Consider the following 18,425-nt stretch of genomic DNA (forward strand, 5'->3'; position numbering starts at 1 on the left):
TTAGTTAGCAAAGCAAATTAATATTTGCTTTGCTAACACAGAACCGCCTCTCAGCCAATCAGGAGGCGTGGATGTAATACCAGGCACCTTTGAAGGCAGAGGCGATCCCATTGGCCGTCTAGCAAAACAGGAAGACATGCATGGAGGACACAGCATCTATTGCAGCTCTACCCGTCCCACAGCTCACCGCCTGACCCGCCACCATGATGGGGTAAGTGCCAGGCAGACAGTGGGGGGGGCACAGTGGGTGCATATGATGGGCACAAAGGCTGCAATTGATGGAGCACAGTTGGCTGCATTTGCGGGGCACAGTTGCTGCAATTGATGAGGCACAGTTTGGCTGCATTTTCTCTGCAAAGTGGCTGCATATTATAGGCCCAGAGGCTGCAATTGATGGAGCACAGTTGGCTGAATATGATGGGCACAGTTGGCTGCATTTGATGAGCACAGAGGCTGCATATGATGGGCACAGTTGGCTGCATGTGCTGGGCACAGAGTCTGCATATGATAGGCACAGTTGGCTGCATTTTCTGGGCACAGAGTCTGCATATGATAAGCACAGTTGGCTGCATTTTCTGGGCACAGGGTCTGTGAAGAATATTATTAATATTTAATATTCTTGTATCTCAGAGGCACTTCCGGATGAATAGCATTGATATTCAAACTGACTTAAAACAAAGTGTGAGTTTATTGTCACACAATTGGCATCATAAATACAATGTAAAAAATATAATAGTTCAGTTCAGTGTGGGTAAAAATATATGAAATAGAATAAAAGTTATAAAGCTGTGATAAGCTTATGAAAGCATGTGTGCTTCATGGATGCTGTCTGTCTCCATGCTGTCTTGTGTGTCGTCCAAGAAGAAGCAGGAAATGACGTTCTTAGACTTCTGGCAGAATTGACAGCTATCCCAACTTGTCACAAAGTGTCTTGTGAACATGTCAGTGTCATCTATCGTAGTGACTGTGTGTATGTGTGTGTCTGTGTCACCTTCAGTATGGAAGCATTGGCTTTATATGTTACATGTGAACGTCATAACCTCACACCAACTTAGAACCTTGTATGGCACATATTCATTTCTGCTAACTTCAGCAATATGCTATACAAGAAAAGATTCCAACTCAGAGTCATATATGGCATACGATTGACAAGCGCACATGTAACACTCCATGCTTGAAGTAATATGATGATCATGTAATGTCATATAACCAAACATCAATATAATATGAACACATTTTACCAACTTTACATTAAGTAACTATATACTAGTACTTATTAATATGACTGGAACTTCAAACTAACTTAACTTAACAGGATATAATCCACAATGTATATTCCTTTAGCTACGTGAACACGTGTCTATTTTTGTCTTCTCATGACATTCTATACCAAGATACCTTAAATGTCATACTCAAATTGGCTACACCAGAAAAATCCAGCAATGCTCAGCTGTAGATGAAGAATCATGTCAAATCAATTGATCAAGGTCATTCACACATACTCTATTTATTATGATTAATCATAAAACCAAGTATGTTTTGCAAGCTTGCCATGAATATAATATAACACCTATAAGTGCCGAATTATGAATTTGGAATAATATTCTAACAGTCTGCATATGATGGGCACCGTTGGCTGCATATTATGGGCAGAGTTGGCTGCTTAGGATTGGCACAGGTGGCTGCATTTGCTAGGCACAGAGTCTGCATATGATGGGCACCATTGGCTGCATATGATGGGCACAGTGGCTGCATTTGATGGCACAGTGGCTGCATATGTTGGGAACAGTGGCTGCATACTGTATGATGGGCACAGTGAGGCTGCAATTGATGTTTTTGTTTCAGTATTTTTCAGAATTTTTCAGTTAGTTTGCACCCCCCCAAAAGCCACCACTGGTGCCAACAATTTACGCAGCGCTTTACATATTGTACATTCACATCAGTTAATTTTCCTCAAGTAGCTTACAATCTAAGGTCCTTACTGCAGTCCACATACATACACATTCTATAGTCAATTTTGATAGGAGCCAATTGACCTGCCAGCATGTCTTCTGGAATGTGGAAGGAAACCAGAGGACTCAGAAGAAACCCACACAAGAACAGGAAGAACTTTATGCAGGTAGTGTCCTGGCTAGGGAGTGAACTGAGGACCCCAGTACTATAAGGAAAGAGTGTTAAGCATCATATACTGATGATAATGAGGTCTGATGACCCCAAAATGAGTGTGGAAATGGTATGATCCTCATTTCTCTAAAATTAGCAAATCTGTGATCAGCATTCACAGTGCTTTATAAAAGCGTGTCCAATGCCACATTTTGACGCAAGTGTACACCACCCCTAAGCATACCTCCCAACATTTTGAAATAGGAATAAGGGACACCTACTATCGAACGTATGTAGGCATAGGACACGCCCCCTGCCACACCCCCTTAAAGGGGAATTAACCCAAAAAAAGTTAATTAAATTCACAAGGGCTTTTTTTTACCACTACTATTCCTTTATATTGGGTTTTAAAATTTACAAATGCAGCTATTTAGAATTTGGATGAAAGGTTTAGCACTGAGAAACACTTTTTGAAAGATAAAAAGTGCATTTTTTACAACTATATAAATCAGACCAAAATGAAGGACGAAAGAGGGACAGATGGACATTGCTCCAAATCAAGGACAGTCCCTCGAAATCAGGGACAGTTGGGAGCTATGCCTAAAAGACAAGATGGTGGCACCCACTGGGGGAATAACTGGGTTTCTGAGGATAGACTGGAGTGTTGTTTTGTTCACTGATTATGCACTGGTGAGTTGCTTATAACCGGAATAATCCATATTTAAATATGCTGCAAAAGCAATCTCAGTGTTCCTGATCTTCTGCAGCCTCTACCTGTTCACATATATTTGCTCCAGCGTAAGCTGCACATCATTGCTCTGGACCAGCTTATTGATAGTAACAACAGAGAGCCATGCCTATGCAATGCAAATCAGCATGGTGGTCTTTGGTCTCTATTAGCGGGTCATGTGACAGGGTGACAACACAGGAGAACACCTGGCAGACAGTTGTCACCTTAAAACAGGAAGTGCCTGAACAAGGATCAGAAAGTAGAATTAAACCCTCAGCATTTTTTAGCTTAATGCAATGAGCACAAAATAATACATATTCCCCAGTAAACTTTGTTAAAATTCTTATTTTTGGAACTTGCCGTTTACAACTTTCAATGCTGCTGGCTCCCAGGCTTCACGGGAAAGCGTTAATAGTGGACAGTGCAGTCTCCAGTCAGTCTGTTAGCTTAGAGAAAAGTAGGGGGAGGAGGCAGAGTGAGGAGCAGGGGAGTGGTTTGCCATCCTAAGCTACAAGGCTGTATGCATCTATTGATGCACACAGTGTAAGTAGGCCCTGCAAGCAAGGGTGGCTACATAGGATGCTGCAAGAGAAAGGAGCCACCCTAAAACAGGAAAATTCAGCAGCAGTCAAAGCACCAACCTAAACAGGCAAAAGGGCAAGGACTGAAAAGAAAAGAAGTCACATACTCAATATGTAATTAAATCAACTGTTGAAAGGGTTTTAAAATGAAGGTTTAATATCACTTTAAAGTGTTACTAAACCCAGGACTCTGCACTCATTATATCTGGTCTCCCACAGTACACAGAACATGGAAATGCAATTATTTTTGTAAATATAAACTGCTAAATACCTTTTCTCATCAACAGTATATAGCAGTCTTGTGACTTCTATCAGTGTCTGGTTAAAGCATGCCATTCTACTCTGACTGTCCTATGAGGCTGCATGACCCCTCACCATCTGTCTGGAAAGTGCTGATTGGCCCTGTGCTGATCACATGCACTCTCCAAAGAAAAAAGAAACATTCTAGAAATACACACCAAACTGAGCATGTGCAGCTTTTCCCCAAGGCTCTGTTCAATCAGGAGATGGACTGGGGACAAGCGAAGAAGGAGAGGATCAGAGAAGACAGGATCAAACAGCCTTTTTACACAATACGGAGGATTAATCCTTAGCTTCCACGGTGAGTATAACAAGCATGCTTTACTCACTGCATACACAGACTGATTTTAATGTTGTTGGTTTAGTAACACTTTATTACCAGGATCACCAGTTTTTATTTTCAATTGAATCTGCAGACTTTAATTACATGAACACATTAAAGTGTATCAAAATCTTTAGTGATTGAGTTTACATTTTCAATGCTTTTATGAGACTAATGATGTCTAATTAGATTTGACCTCTCCCACACACACAGAACAAAGACATGGTCAGACACCAGAGGGAACTATTTCACGACAAGTCTTGGTAAACCACATCCTACATTCTGAATGGGTTTATGGCTTCTCCCCGGTATGAGTCCTCTGATGCACAAAAAGATAGGATCTCCGGGTAAAACATTTCCCGCATTCCGAACATGAATACGGTTTTTCTCCCGTGTGGATTCTCTTGTGTCTGGTAAGAGCCGAACTGATCGGAAAACGTTTCCCGCATTCCGAACACGAATATGGCTTCTCGCCGGTGTGAGTCCTCTGATGTACAATAAGGTGCCCTATCTGAGTAAAACATTTCCCGCACTCAGTACAGGGATATGGCTTCTCTGCTGTGTGAATTCTCTGATGGACGATAAGATGTCCAATTTGGGTGAAACATTTCCCACACTCAGAACACGAGTACGGCTTCTCTCCTGTGTGAGTCCTCTCGTGCTCGATAAAAGTCGATTTCCGAGAAAAAAATTTGCCACATATAGCGCAGGAATATGGCTCCTCCACTGTGTGATTTCTCTGGTGAGAGATGAGGATTGCTCTCTGAGCAAACACTCTACCGCATACAGGACACGGGAACCTTTCAGACCCTCTATGATCGATGGGGTGGGTGACAGGAGGGGAGAAATTGGAAAAGCTTCCTTCATGTGTAGAGCCATCAAAGGACAGATCTGCACTAGGAAGGATTGAATGGAGATATGGCGGTATAAAGTTTTCTTCTGTAGAATCTTCTCTGATCTCATTTTCTACTCCATGAGAGATAATGGGAAATTTCTCCATGTTATTCCCATTGTGTTGTCTGTCTGGAAGAAACAAAAGATGACAGAAATGGTTAATAAATGCAGAAGTAGAAAAATAGTGTTTGACCTATAGGGTTGTTTTATCGGCACTGCTATCATAACCTCTTGCCAGCAGCTTCAGGCACTGCGACGTATGGGTATTTCCTGGTTTAGAGGCATGCATGCGCGTGCCTCCTGCTGTTCTGTACTGTGATTGAACATAGCACAAGTATGTCAGCAGGTTACAGCCAATCATTTTGGCTATATACCTGCTGATCGGCTGTGGCCAATCACAGCACAGATCTGTGTTTTTGTAAACCCAGGCTCTGGCTGGATACCTCCTTGCTATCAGTTACCATTCAGAATTAAAAGCAAAGAAAGACCTAGCCAGATGACCAGTTAGTAAAATCAGCACATATACACTTGCATACACTTGTTAGGCACACAGTTAACCCCTTGATTGCCCTCCTGATCACTCCTGTCACCCAGCCAGTGTCATTAGTACAGTGTACAGTATTATCCCTGATCACTTTATTAGTGTAACTAGCGACGTCAGTGTCAGTCAATTAGTGACCCTCCCAGCCAGTGACAGTTAGCGCCAGATTGTCTGCCACATTATCACAGTCACACTATAAAGCCCTGTACAAACAGGCAGAATGTCAGGAGACATTTGCCGGATCAAAAAAAAAAAAAAAACTGCCAACATTCTGCCCATGTGTAAGTCGGTCTGTCAAACGGCAGACGAGCATGCTGGAAAACCAGCAGCTGACTGACTCCCGATCAACACTCTCATCCAATAGCAGAGAGTGCTGATCGGAGTGTTCTGGTGGGGGGGGGGCGTCCCACTGTCAGAACACAACAGCTCAGCAGTAGAGATCGCTGGACTAACCTCGTATGTTTAGTGCAGCAAATCTGCCAAGAGCTGACAAGTCATTTTTCATGCAGCCTGCAGGTTTGTATGAAAAAAAAACTGTAGCGTGTACCCGGGTTAGGTCGCTGATTACTAGGATATTGTCTGTACGGATTAGTATCTTGATCACGGTCAGAACTATACTAGTGTCCCCAATAACACAATGTCAGCAGGATCAGCCCTGATCACTGCCAGCACCTGTGACATGTAGCAGAATACATTTTGGCCTAAATTTATGAACAAATTTGATTTTATTGGGTATGCTTTATAACAGAAAGTAGAAAATATTGGGTGTTTTATTCAAAAATTTTGATCTTTTTTCGTTTATATAATAAAAAATACAAAACCCAGGGGTGATCAAATACCACCAAAAGACAGCTCTATTTGTGTGAAAAAAATGATATAAATGTAATTTGGGTACAGTGTTGCATGGCCACGCAATCACCAGTTAAATTAGCATGGTGCTGAATAGCAAGAAATGCCCTGGTCATGAACCTTCCAGAGGTCAAGTGGTTAAGCAATCATATTTAAAGCCTAAACTTTTTTTTAATTTGGAGGTACTTCAGACAAGTAACAGGAAAAGACTGGCACACTGCACACATGGTCTGGATTACACTTTTCAGGGCAATGGAGCTGTATGGCATGGAGGACAATGAAAGATCTAAGAAAGAGGTTTGTGGCAATAGAACATTCTCCAAAGGACAATGGATGTCATTCCTCACCTGTGCTGATCTCTGGAGGAATGTCCTCCACTTTAATCCTCACATGTTCTACTTCCTCCTCCTCCTCAGCCTTAAAGTTTTCTTGAGTGTCTCTGGTGTCTCTGGGATCTGTGAATAAAGATGAGAGTGAAGCCCCCCTGTACTGAGATGTATGAGAGACCCCAGAGAGTGTGTGAGGGGGGAGACTGGTCACGTCTCTTGGCTGGTAACACACAATGACATGATGTGAGGAGGAGAGCCGGAGTCTAATAGAGGCTGATGGCCCCTGACTCCCCCACTGAGCACATACTGTCTCCCCATTACTGTCTACTGACAGAGGAGGGGGGAGAAGAAAAGAGATTGTTGTAGTGACTGAACAATCAGAATCTGGGACTCTTCTCTGGGTTTACTGTTTATTACTCACCTGTGCTGATCTCTGCAGGGATCTCCTCCTTATACAACTCATCATCCCTCATGTAAGATTCTTCTGATTCCTCTCTAAAATCATTCTGGTTCATATCTGACACAGTCTACAAGAGAATAAGGAAGGCTCCTTTACTATTAGCATTAATGATTCCTTTAATAATAACAGGGAGAGGTTTAGGGAAGCATTCTGCTCCCAATGAGTCTTGCAGGAACATTGTTAGATGCAACACACCAAGATGAAAGTGTCCATATCAGATTCACACAGCAGGAAATGGAATTTCATTGGACTCCATGTTATTTTAAATCTTAATTCCATTCTGGAGAAAAGAAAGGTTGCCACACATCGATGATGTCACTGTATTCCTAATTTATTCCAAAGCAACCACAATAGCAGTCCCCACCTGAAGACTGCCCCCTCTAACACATTTCACCCACCTAGCTTAGCCATAGAGATTCTACAAGAGGGGGCGGTCTTCAGGCAGGAACTGCTATTGTGGTTTACACAATTGCAATGACATCATCAGTGTGTGGCGGCTTTTCTTTTCTTCAAAATGTTCAGAGTGCGAATGGTATCATTTACTCCTTGCACCCCGTGTTCAGGTGACAGTGGGAAGGCTTTATATTGGAGTGGAGGAAGCTTTATCTCATCTCATATCAACTTGGAGTGGAGGAAGAAGGTTTATCTTGTCTATCCTATCTTGGAGTGAAGCAGGAAGCTTTATCTCGTCTATCTCAGCTTGGAGTGGAGCAGGAAGCTTTATCTTGTCCATCTCAGCTTGGAGTGGAGGAGGACGCTTTATCTTCTCCATCTCAGCTTGGAGTGGAGAAGGAAGGTTAATCTTCTCCATCTCAGCTTGGAGTGGAGGAGGAAGGTTAATCTCCTCCATCTCAGCTTGGAGTGGAGGAGGAAGGTTAATCTCCTCCATCTCAGCTTGGAGTGGAGGAGGAAGGTTAATCTCCTCCATCTCAGCTTGAAGTGGAGGAGGAAGCTTTATCTCGTCCATATCAGCTTGGAGCGGAGGAGGAAGCTATATCTCATCCATCTCAGCTTGGAGTAGAGGAGAAAGCTTTATCTGGCCCATCTTAGCTTGGAGTGGAGGAGGAAACTTTATCTCATCCATCTCAGCTTGGAGTGGAGGAGGAAACTTAATGTTGTCCATTTCAGCTTGGAGTGGAGCAGGTAGCATTGTCTTGTCCAACTCCTAGATTTGAGCAACCCCACCCCCATCTAACCAACTGTTTGAATGAAAATACATTTCTAAATGCCCATTTTACTTACCAGAATCCATGGTCTAAAGACGATCCTTCTCTCTTCTTTGTTTACTTCATAGGGTTCTTCTTTGTATGTCCACATTACTGCCTGCATGATGTGGACATCTTCTATTGGTGGAGGCCACACTTCTTGGCTGAGATCTCTCTAATGGGCTCCAGAGGCTGGAGAACTCACAGGGGGTGTTTGAGGAGACTAGTGCCGAAGAAAATAATGAGCATGAAAAATCCCCAGCCCCCCAGGCAGGGAATTAGCTTGGCTCATACAGGACACTACAGGATGGCTCCGGAGCAGGTGTTTGGAATCAAGACTGAGGAGTAACGCAAATGATGCACAATGCACTATTTGCATTACATTTTTGCCTCGAGTTGCTCTTTAATTGTTCCACTTTCAATGATTCAATTCAAGGTGCAATATATTACATTTGTGTGTTTGGGTTTCAATACACTTTGAAATCAAACATAATATTAACTTTCAATAGGACTCCATTTCTTCTACCTCTTCATCCTGAGGGATCTCCTGATGTTCCTGTGTTGAGTCCTGGGAATACAGAGGACGGGGACATCTCTCTGGGGGATTTCTGTTACTGGATCCATCTGTAGGAAACACACACACTGACTGAATACATTGTTTCTATGTCTTTATATCACAGGATATGTGTATCTAGGTGGATCCCCAATACTCTTCTGTCCTTTACAAGAAATTAAAGTCTCCTCTTACCCGGTGATGTGGGGGGCAGCCCGTTCTCTATCATGACGTCAGACGTGCAGAAGGAGAAAGTGACTTCCTGATAAACACAATGATACAGTCACCATCCAGACACATCCCTTGTCTGTTACTGGATAAATGTCCCAGAATTCCCGGCACCACTCACCTCTCCTGTCAGAAGCTCAATAATCTCACTGGTGACTTCTTTGACCTTCTTGTTCTTTCTCAGGGAGTGAGATGGAGGCTCTATAACAGGTCTCTGAATCTTCATCATGTTGGAAGCAACCAAGCCATCAGACAATTTGAAAGCGATATAACTCTGTATTGAAAACAAAAAAAACAGAGTAAGTCATCATCCAAACTAGATTAAACCTTCCAAAGCATTCAAATAATTGTCATTATGTGTTTAACATCATCCCACAAATAATGCCAGGTCTGTGTTTTATTAATAGAGATAAGAGTGATGTCATGTGACCTCCCAGAATCCTCCTCACCACTCCGGTCTGGTCTGTGTTTTATTAATAGAGATAGGAGTGATGTCATGTGACCTCCCAGAATCCTCCTCACCTCTCCGGTCAGGTCTGTGTTTTATTAATAGAGATAAGAGTGATGTCATGTGACCTCCCAGAATCCTCCTCACGTCTCTGGTCAGGTCTGTGTTTTATTAATAGAGATAAGAGTGATGTCATGTGACCTCCTAGAATCCTCCTCACCTCTCCAGTCAGCAGGTAAACAATCTCTAGGGTGAGGTTTAATATCCTTTCAGTCATGTGACTCCGCTCCTTCTCCATCCTTGGTCGGGTGATCTACGTGGAGGTGCGTTCTCATGTATTAAATTTACCTTCCGTTAAACCAATTGGCTCTAACAAGAAATAAAATGTATAAGAATTAGAAGAAGTGATATCTATGTAAATGTGTATACAGTAGAAGAAATGTGCTTAGATGTTTTTACTGCAGAATCCATGCTTCAGGGGGAAAAGAAATAGAGAAAAAGCAGGTGAGGAGGGGGGGATTTTTTTTTTTGGTTTTGTTCTCTTTTTTCCCTGCTCCTGTAATAAAAAAAACACATTCTACCTGCAATGTTTATGCTCCACTGTTGTTCCTGACTTCCTCTTTGGTCCAGCACAGAATGACACACTTGACCTGGCCTACAAGTTTACATGACACCCCCACCCCCACTTTATCCAGTCCACACAGAACCCCCCTTCTCCCATAATAAGAAGACGATATTACCTCCTCCTCTCCCTCCAACCTTATATCCACCACCAGGAGGTTTGGAAAAATGATTGGAGCTACTCCTCCCTCTTCCTGAGGACTACAACAAAATGGTCACTTGGCAAAACACAACCAAAAAAAAAAAACACTGCAACTAAAAATTCTACTGCTTCCAAGTTTTTAGCACTAAAGAATTACCAACTTACACAACATTAACTTTGTTTTACGAAAACAATTCCTCTAACACAATAATAGTGGAGATTGTGAGTTCTACAACAAAATGGCTGCAGCCTCTCCTGTACTGAGGACACTTCCTCCACTTAAATAGAAGACGTTTGCCCTCTAGTGGTGGCTTTAGCTCTACACGGGTATAAAAGGGTCTGTTGCTGAGTCCAGGTGTTATTCTACAGAGAATATGACCTTGGAGTAACAAGTCTGGGGAATTTAGGTAGTATAGTGGTTGGTGGGATGTTCCTGTGGAATTTCTGACTAGAAATCTCCTATTTCACATGTGAAAAATGCTGCATGTGTGCTGCCTTTGGCCCTGTGCAAACTGGCTTTAGAGACAGGCGTTTTGGGCACATTTTGACACTCCCTGAACACCTATAAAAGCAGCCTACAATGGATAATATGCAGAGTGGACAGAACGGTTCACATTTGAAAAACATGTAGTGTTTTACGTCACTGTGTGGAAAAAATGAAGCCGTCCTTAAAGAAAAATCACTTAGCGGGTGTCTGGGGTGCAATTTTTAACGTGTGTCAAAAATGCACATTAACGCTATAGGTGCGTTGGTTCGTGTTAGTGTCAGCGCTGTTTTTTTTTTTTTTTTGTACAAGTGTGAACTTAGCCTAGGGCACTGTCTGGCATCTGGAAGATTCTACAATCAGGTCTCCTCTGCATCATGTCCGTTGATCGATGCAGGCTGAACGCAAGGGGACAGAAAGAAGTGTTTTCTACATGGTTTTCTCTGTGATTTTATATCCCTTGTGGTGTGAACTCACCCTAACTGTGTTGGGTGTCACTATGGTAACAAGGAAGGCAGCTGTGAAACGCATACAGCAGAAGTACAGGAGCAAGGGGTGAAAAAAACAAAACAATAATACTATAATATTATCAATTAGTAGTAGTGATAATAATGTTCTTACCCACTTGATGGTGCTGGAAGCATCACGTGTCCTCCTATTGGTCTATCCCATCATAGTTACAAGCTCTCACATCCTCCTATTGGTCTCTTTTAGCGGTTTCCAAGCTGCGGCCTAGGGGCCAGATGTGGCCCTTTGCTTTTATCGAACCCTTGGGACACTATTTCGTCCCACTGATATGAGGAACTATTCCTCCACTGACACCAATGATGGGACATTATTCCTCTCACTGACACCATTTATGGGGCGTTATTTTATAGTTCTTTATTCCATTTTCTACTCCCATGGGCCACAGTCCAGCCCCCCTAAGGTCTAAAGGGCAGAAAAATGATCCTTTGTTTAGAATGTCTCCAACCCCTGGTCTATTGCATCCTGGTAACATGTTCTTGTGCCCTCCTATTGGTCCACTGCAGTCTTTACTAAGTAGCAGACTGCAGTCCAGACCAAGTGACAGTCTTGGTCACCACCAACCCACCAGTCCTCAGCACCAGATCCCCAACTCAGCAGCAGTCACTGGTTGGTAGTACTGCCAGTGTCCTAGCAACAAATGATGTCACGTGTGTGCCACACCCCCCTGCCTCCCAGCTCCTGCTGACCCATAATATCTTTGTGTGTCGCTCAGGCTCAGCTGACATGGGGAATAGATGTGAGTTCCTCCACATCTGCTGCTAGAAGTGCAGGCCTCCCAGCTCCTGCTCTTTGCATGCCTGGCTACAGTGACATATCAGTAAGGTACAATGGGCAATTTTGATGGGACAACTGATCTATAGGGGCACTCTGATGGGACAACTGATACACTGTATGAGGGCACTCTGATTGGGACACCTGATGAATGGGGGAACTCTGATAGGGACACCTGATGAATGGGAGAACTCTGATAGGGACACCTAATGAATGGGGGAACTCTGATAGGAACACCTGATGAATTGTGGGAACTCTGATAGGAACACCTGATGAATTGGGGGAACTCTGATGGGGATACCTCTTGTAAGGGGGCACACTGATGGAAAGCACCTTCTGATGCAGACACCCGATTTAAGGGGGCACTCTGATGGGGATACCTGATGTAAGGAGGCACTCTGATGGGGATACCTGATGTAAGGAGGCACTCTGATGGGGGAACCTGATGTAAGGGGGCACTCTTATGGGGGAACCTGATGTAAGGGGGTACTCTTATGGGGACACCTAATCCCATCCTGGCACGAACCCCACAGCAGCTGGCAGGAGAGGAGAGGGGGAAACTAGCAGCACTGCAGTGGGGGGGCGGGGTACCAGGGGAGCACAAACTGCAGCAAACGGAAGGGGAACCTGGCGGTGGGAGCTGCATTTCCTGGAAAGAATCCCCTGTATTCTCCTCCTGCAGCAGCTGAATTTCGGTGGAAAGGAGAAGAGGAGAAGCCAGGCTCTTAGCTGCTGCAGGAGGAAAATAAAGATCAGTTCCAATAAATGCCATCCCAGCTGCTGTCCAGGTCCGGAGGGTCGACAAGGAAGGAACGTGATCTGCCCATCACCTGTCCATGATCAAAGTGTAGATCACGATTGACGGGTTGTTCTCCCACCCTACTATCATTCTATCGTATCACAGTAACATTTTCTCTGGTTCTCCTATTGGTATATAACATCATATTAATACTGTAAGTTCTCACATCCTCCTATTAGTCTATTGTATTATAGTAACTTGTTCTAACAGCCTCCTTCGGATTTATTGCATCATTGTTACAAGTTCTTATGCCCTACTATTGATATGTCACATCATATGTAAATTTCCACGCCCTCCTATTGGTCATAATAACATCTTGCGTCCTCCTGTTGGTCTATTGCATCACAGTAACATGTTATTGCGTCCTCTTTTGGGTCTAAATGTAATATTCCCCAGGCGCACATTCCTGAAAATGGCTACAGTAATGCTGGGTGCTGTAATGACCACCGGCTGGAAACCGTAGACAATTAAAGTGTAGAAATGTTGAGGGGCGTGGCCGGATCCCGTGCGTGATGGCTGCACGATAACTCCGCTCTGATCCTCAGTGGCTTCCCAGGGCTAATCTACATGAGTGATCACCGGAAAAACACAGAGGTTCCCAGGGTCAACATCCAGGGGACATTAGACAATATCCAAACGAAGGATGGACCGCTATACACCCCGCAAATTGACGGAATTCTATCCACCGCCGGGCAAGCTGCCCTTCCAAGATGGCACCAGCGGACCTGCGGCTCCCTCACGAGGCAGCCTGTCAGTATCCACAACAAGGGCACAGTATGATCACACTGCAGCAGGCACATCACAAAGGGGGGAGAGCAGCTTAGCCACCTCTACATCATCCACAAGCCCAGCTAAGTCAAAGCTGAAGTTGTCACATGCAGAAGATCTTAGCAATGAGGTAAGCCTCCCCCTGCAGCCCCCTCCTGTGAGCACAGCACTACACAGCACCATAGCAGCATTCCCCACAACGAATCAACCAGTCCTTGATACCACACTGAGAGACATGCTGTTGACTGTGCAGAGCTCCATTCACTCTGAGATATCAAATATGATGCAGCAATTTAATTTTGAAATATCCTATATGGGGAATAGAGTGACCAATATAGAAACTAAGATGGAGAAAATCACATCCTCCTTTAATGAAATGGTTGATGCCCAAGCAGAAGAGGCAGAAAACATAGACTGGATGAAAGCAAAAATAACAGATTTAGAGGATCGTTCCAGAAGGAACAATGTCAAAATCAGAGGCATTCCAGAATCCATTCAACAATCTGACCTAAGAGATTACTTCACACAACTGTTACTATCATTCATCACTGACGCTCCTCTAGGAGAGGTGATCATAGACCGCATTCACCGCCTACCAAAACTGCCACATTTACCTGAAACTACACCACGGGACACTATAGCCCGCATTCATTTCTTCCATATAAAAGAGAAATGCATGAAAGCTGCCAGAAATACTGCGGAATACCCTCAACAATACTCAAATTTTTCCTTCTTTGATGATCCTTCAAAGCACACAATGCAACAACAAAGAAACCTTGCAACTATCACTAAACCTCTTCGCAAACCACCAGATCCCCTACAAATGGGGTCACCCAATGAAACTGATAGTCACGAAAGGCAACAATTAATTCACAATTAGATTACTGGATGAAGGCCTGTTGCTCCTCAGACAATGGAACATCCTGGAACCCTTGGAACAATGCCCAGATCACCAACATCTTCATAATAGCAACAACAGGGAAGACCTAAAACCTCCAGATGACATGACCACCTGAACCACTACAACCACACTAAGCCACATACCTAGCCCTGGATTGTCGATCTGAGATTTGTTCACTTGTTACTAAGCCCCACTATTTGACGCAGTGTCAACCGCTCAAGCAGAGTTCTGCTATTTTCTTAACGTTCAGTACAGAGCCACTTATATAAATTGTTGTCCTTGATTGGATCCCCAATTCAACCGGGAAGGGAAAAAAAAACCCGACTCCTTGTGACAGAACTTTCCACGCATAAACCATGCCTTTCAAAATATCATCATTGAATGTTAAAGGCCTGAACCACCCGAGGAAAAGATACTCCCTTTGGGCCGAAACGCGCAACCTTAAGTGCGATATCCTGTGTCTCCAAGAGACTCACTTCAGCCACACAAAAGCGCCTAAAATGTTGCATAAAGACTTTCCACATATAATCACTGCAAACACTCCCACTAAATCCAAAGGAGTGCTGATAGCAGTTAAAAACACTGTGGCCTTCAAATCCCTAACTACCCCCACGGACCCTTAGGAAGGTTCATAATACTGATCTTTGAAATCAACAATACCATATATACCCTGATAAATCTTTCCACCCCCCTAACTCTGGCCAAGTACAGTCTCTGAAGAAACTGTGAAAGAAGGTGTCGAAAATAAAACAAGGTCAAGTAGTCCTCTGTGGGGACTTCAATCTGGCACCAGACCCCTCCATTGATGTGAAAGGCTCCAACCCGAAAAGACCCTAAACATTGATACAAATGCCCTTTATGATATATGGAGATGCTAGCATTCCACAGAAAGAGACTTTACCTTTATCACAAAAACACATAATACGTATACCAGAATTGACCTCTTCCTAGGAGATAAACATCTGCTTCAGGATGTCCCTGAGTCAGAGATCCACACGATCACCTATTCAGACCATACGCCCATCTTGTTAACCCTTGGGGACAGACCAGAAAAGGTACCCTTCAACAACTGGCGCAATGATCCTCACATAATGTCAATTCCTGTCAACAAAACCCAGATCCAAAAACAACTGAGATATTTTTTTACCATCAATGCAAACTCAGTTGACAACCCATTTACAGTATGGGCCTATCACAAGGCCTACATGAGAGGGGTTCTAATCCAATTAAGCTCTCGGGCGAAACGTCAGAGGACTCAGCAGCTGACAGAAATACTTGACACCATAAAATCACTAGAAACCGTTAACAAAACTAACCCAAATCCAACAACCAGTAACAAACTATTCCAAGCCAGAAGCGACCTCAGATCCCTACTCAATGCTAAGCATGCTAAACTCCTACTTAAATTATGAGCCAATTTTTACGCCCATGGCAACAAAGTGGGCAAACTAATAGCAGCATTAATTAAAAAAACGCAGAACCAAACAAAAAATCCCGTATATTCTACACCCCACCCACCCAGGGCAACAAAATGTTTCACCCTAGGGACATTGGCAATGCATTTAAAGAGTACTATGAAGCATTATACAATCTGAAAAATTACCCTTCAGTGGAACAGCCCACAGACGCAATAATTAAACGATTTCTAGATGACCTCCATCTACCTAAAATTTCCAATTGCCACCTTACTGCTCTCAATGCTCCGATCACCACTAAAGAAATAATACAGGCTATCGCGTCGCTTCCCAATGGCAAAGCCCCAGGCCCAGATGGCTTCTCAGCTGAATACTACAAAGAATTTTCCACAACACTAGCCCCCCACTCGTGTCAAACATTCAATGCTGCTGTATCCTCAGGCGAGTTCCCACCAGAGATGTTAACCGCAAACATCATTACTCTACCTAAACCAGGGAAGGAGCCGGTAACCCCACAAAACGTTTGCCTCATTTCATTGTTGAATACCGATCTCAAACTTTACACAAAAATAATTGCCCGAAGATTGACCCCCATAATGCCCCACATCTTACACCCAGACCAAGTAGGCTTTATCCTGGGCAGACAGGCACCAGACGCTACACGCAAAATTATAAACCTTTTTCACCACGCAGAACTCAAGAATACCCCAGCAATTTAGTGTAGCGCTAGACGCCGAAAAAGTGTTTGACAGAATACACTGGGGCTACTTAAAACAATCCCTTACTAAATTTGGCTTTCAAGGTAATATACTGTCAGCCATATTGGCTTTATATTCTAAACCCTCAGCCCGTAGATTTACTGATGGAATTCTGTCTGAACCCTTTACCATCTCGAATGGTACAAGACAGGGGTGCCCTCTATCCCCAATCATTTTTACGTTAATGATGGAACACTTGGCCCAAACGATCCGTAATAACACATTGATCCCAGATATACAAATTGCAGGCCGGTACCACATAATCACCCTTCTTGCCGATGACATCATCGGTACGTTATCTAAACCGGCTTCTTCCCTGACAGCAGTTTGTGAAGTATTAGATAATTTCAATGCTTGCTCTTTCTACAAAGTCAACGACTCAAAATCGAACATCTTAAATGTGGGTGTATCCAAATCTGTAAAAAAAGCAATACAATCCAGAATTCCATTTAAGTGGGTAACATCATCAATGACATACCTAGGCATATCACTAACCACCCCATCTAAAGAATTGTTCAAACAAAATTTTACCCCCTTTCTGAACACTTGCAAACAAGACCTCCAACAGATCAGCAAACAACACTTGTCATGGGCAGGTAGAATAGCAGCATTCAAAATGTTCACACTCCCAAAACTACTGTACTTATACAGAGCATTGCCTATAGACATCCCTGACATTTTTTCTTAACTCCATGAAGTAAATCCAGAGAAAATATGTATGGTCAAGTAAAAGACCACGATGTCCTCACTCTGTTACTATAAGACTGAAGAAAGCGGGTGGCATGGGTCTCCCAGAAGTAAAAGACTACTATATAGCAGTATTGATTGACCAAGCTAGACACTGTTTTACCCCTACAATGGGTAAACAACAGAGACACATAGAACAAACCTTCGTTCCGGAAGGGGATCTCGGCTCACTAATCCTAGCAAGTGGTATGCCCAATGTAAACTACACAACCAAACACCCCACAATAATGGCAACCATATTTTATCTCAAATATTAATATTAATTCCTTAGACACAAACATCCCGATATAATTGGAGATACTTCAGTTCTTAAATCCGGAACTCTCACTGCATCACTGGTCCTCCCCAAAACACCAACCACTGTCCACTGTGCTTGCAGCTGACAAACTAATTGCTTTGGATTTTGTGGGAATTTCAGAGACCTGGTTCAACAGCTTTCATGATTGGCTGGCAACCATTCAAGGGTATACCCTTTATCGCAGGGATAGAGAGGGTAAAAAAAGGGGGAGGGGTATGCCTATATATCAACAATAATGTACAAGTAAATGCGAGAGATGACATTACTAAGAGAGCTAGGGAGCTAGGGAGGAGGTGGAATCCTTATGGGTAGAGCTCCAAAGGGATGAAGCTAAGGGGAAATTAATACAGAGAGTATGCTATAGGCCCCCTAACCTGAGGAAGGAAAGGGAGACAGATCTATCACAATTTGGATTAGCAGCAAGGATGGGAAGTGTTATCATAATGGGGGATTTTAATTATCCAGGCATAGACTGGGCGGAGGGAACCACGCATTCATCTAGCGCTCGCCAGTTCCTAAATGTCTTGCAGGACAATTTTATGGGTCAGATGGTAGACGCACCAACTAGAAATAAAGCGTTACTGGATCTACTGATTACCAACAATACAGACCTGATCACAGATGTGGAAATACAGGGCAATTTAGGTAAC

The 18,425-nt window shown here is 43.4% G+C and overlaps 1 protein-coding gene and 1 pseudogene across 1 annotated transcript in view; one reads left to right on the plus strand and one right to left on the minus strand.

Moving 5' to 3' along the window:
- The window catches only part of LOC141106758 (uncharacterized), a 217,646-nt gene that overhangs the window by 138,468 nt on the left and 60,753 nt on the right, over positions 1-18,425 (plus strand). The window contains 1 exon segment of the mRNA XM_073597685.1: positions 13,981-14,514. Coding sequence (XP_073453786.1) covers positions 13,981-14,514 — 534 coding nt within the window.
- LOC141104626 (uncharacterized) lies at positions 4,048-10,374 on the minus strand (annotated as a pseudogene).

This window comes from Aquarana catesbeiana, linkage group LG08 (assembly GCF_042186555.1).
Source record: "Aquarana catesbeiana isolate 2022-GZ linkage group LG08, ASM4218655v1, whole genome shotgun sequence".
Lineage (NCBI taxonomy): Eukaryota > Metazoa > Chordata > Amphibia > Anura > Ranidae > Aquarana > Aquarana catesbeiana.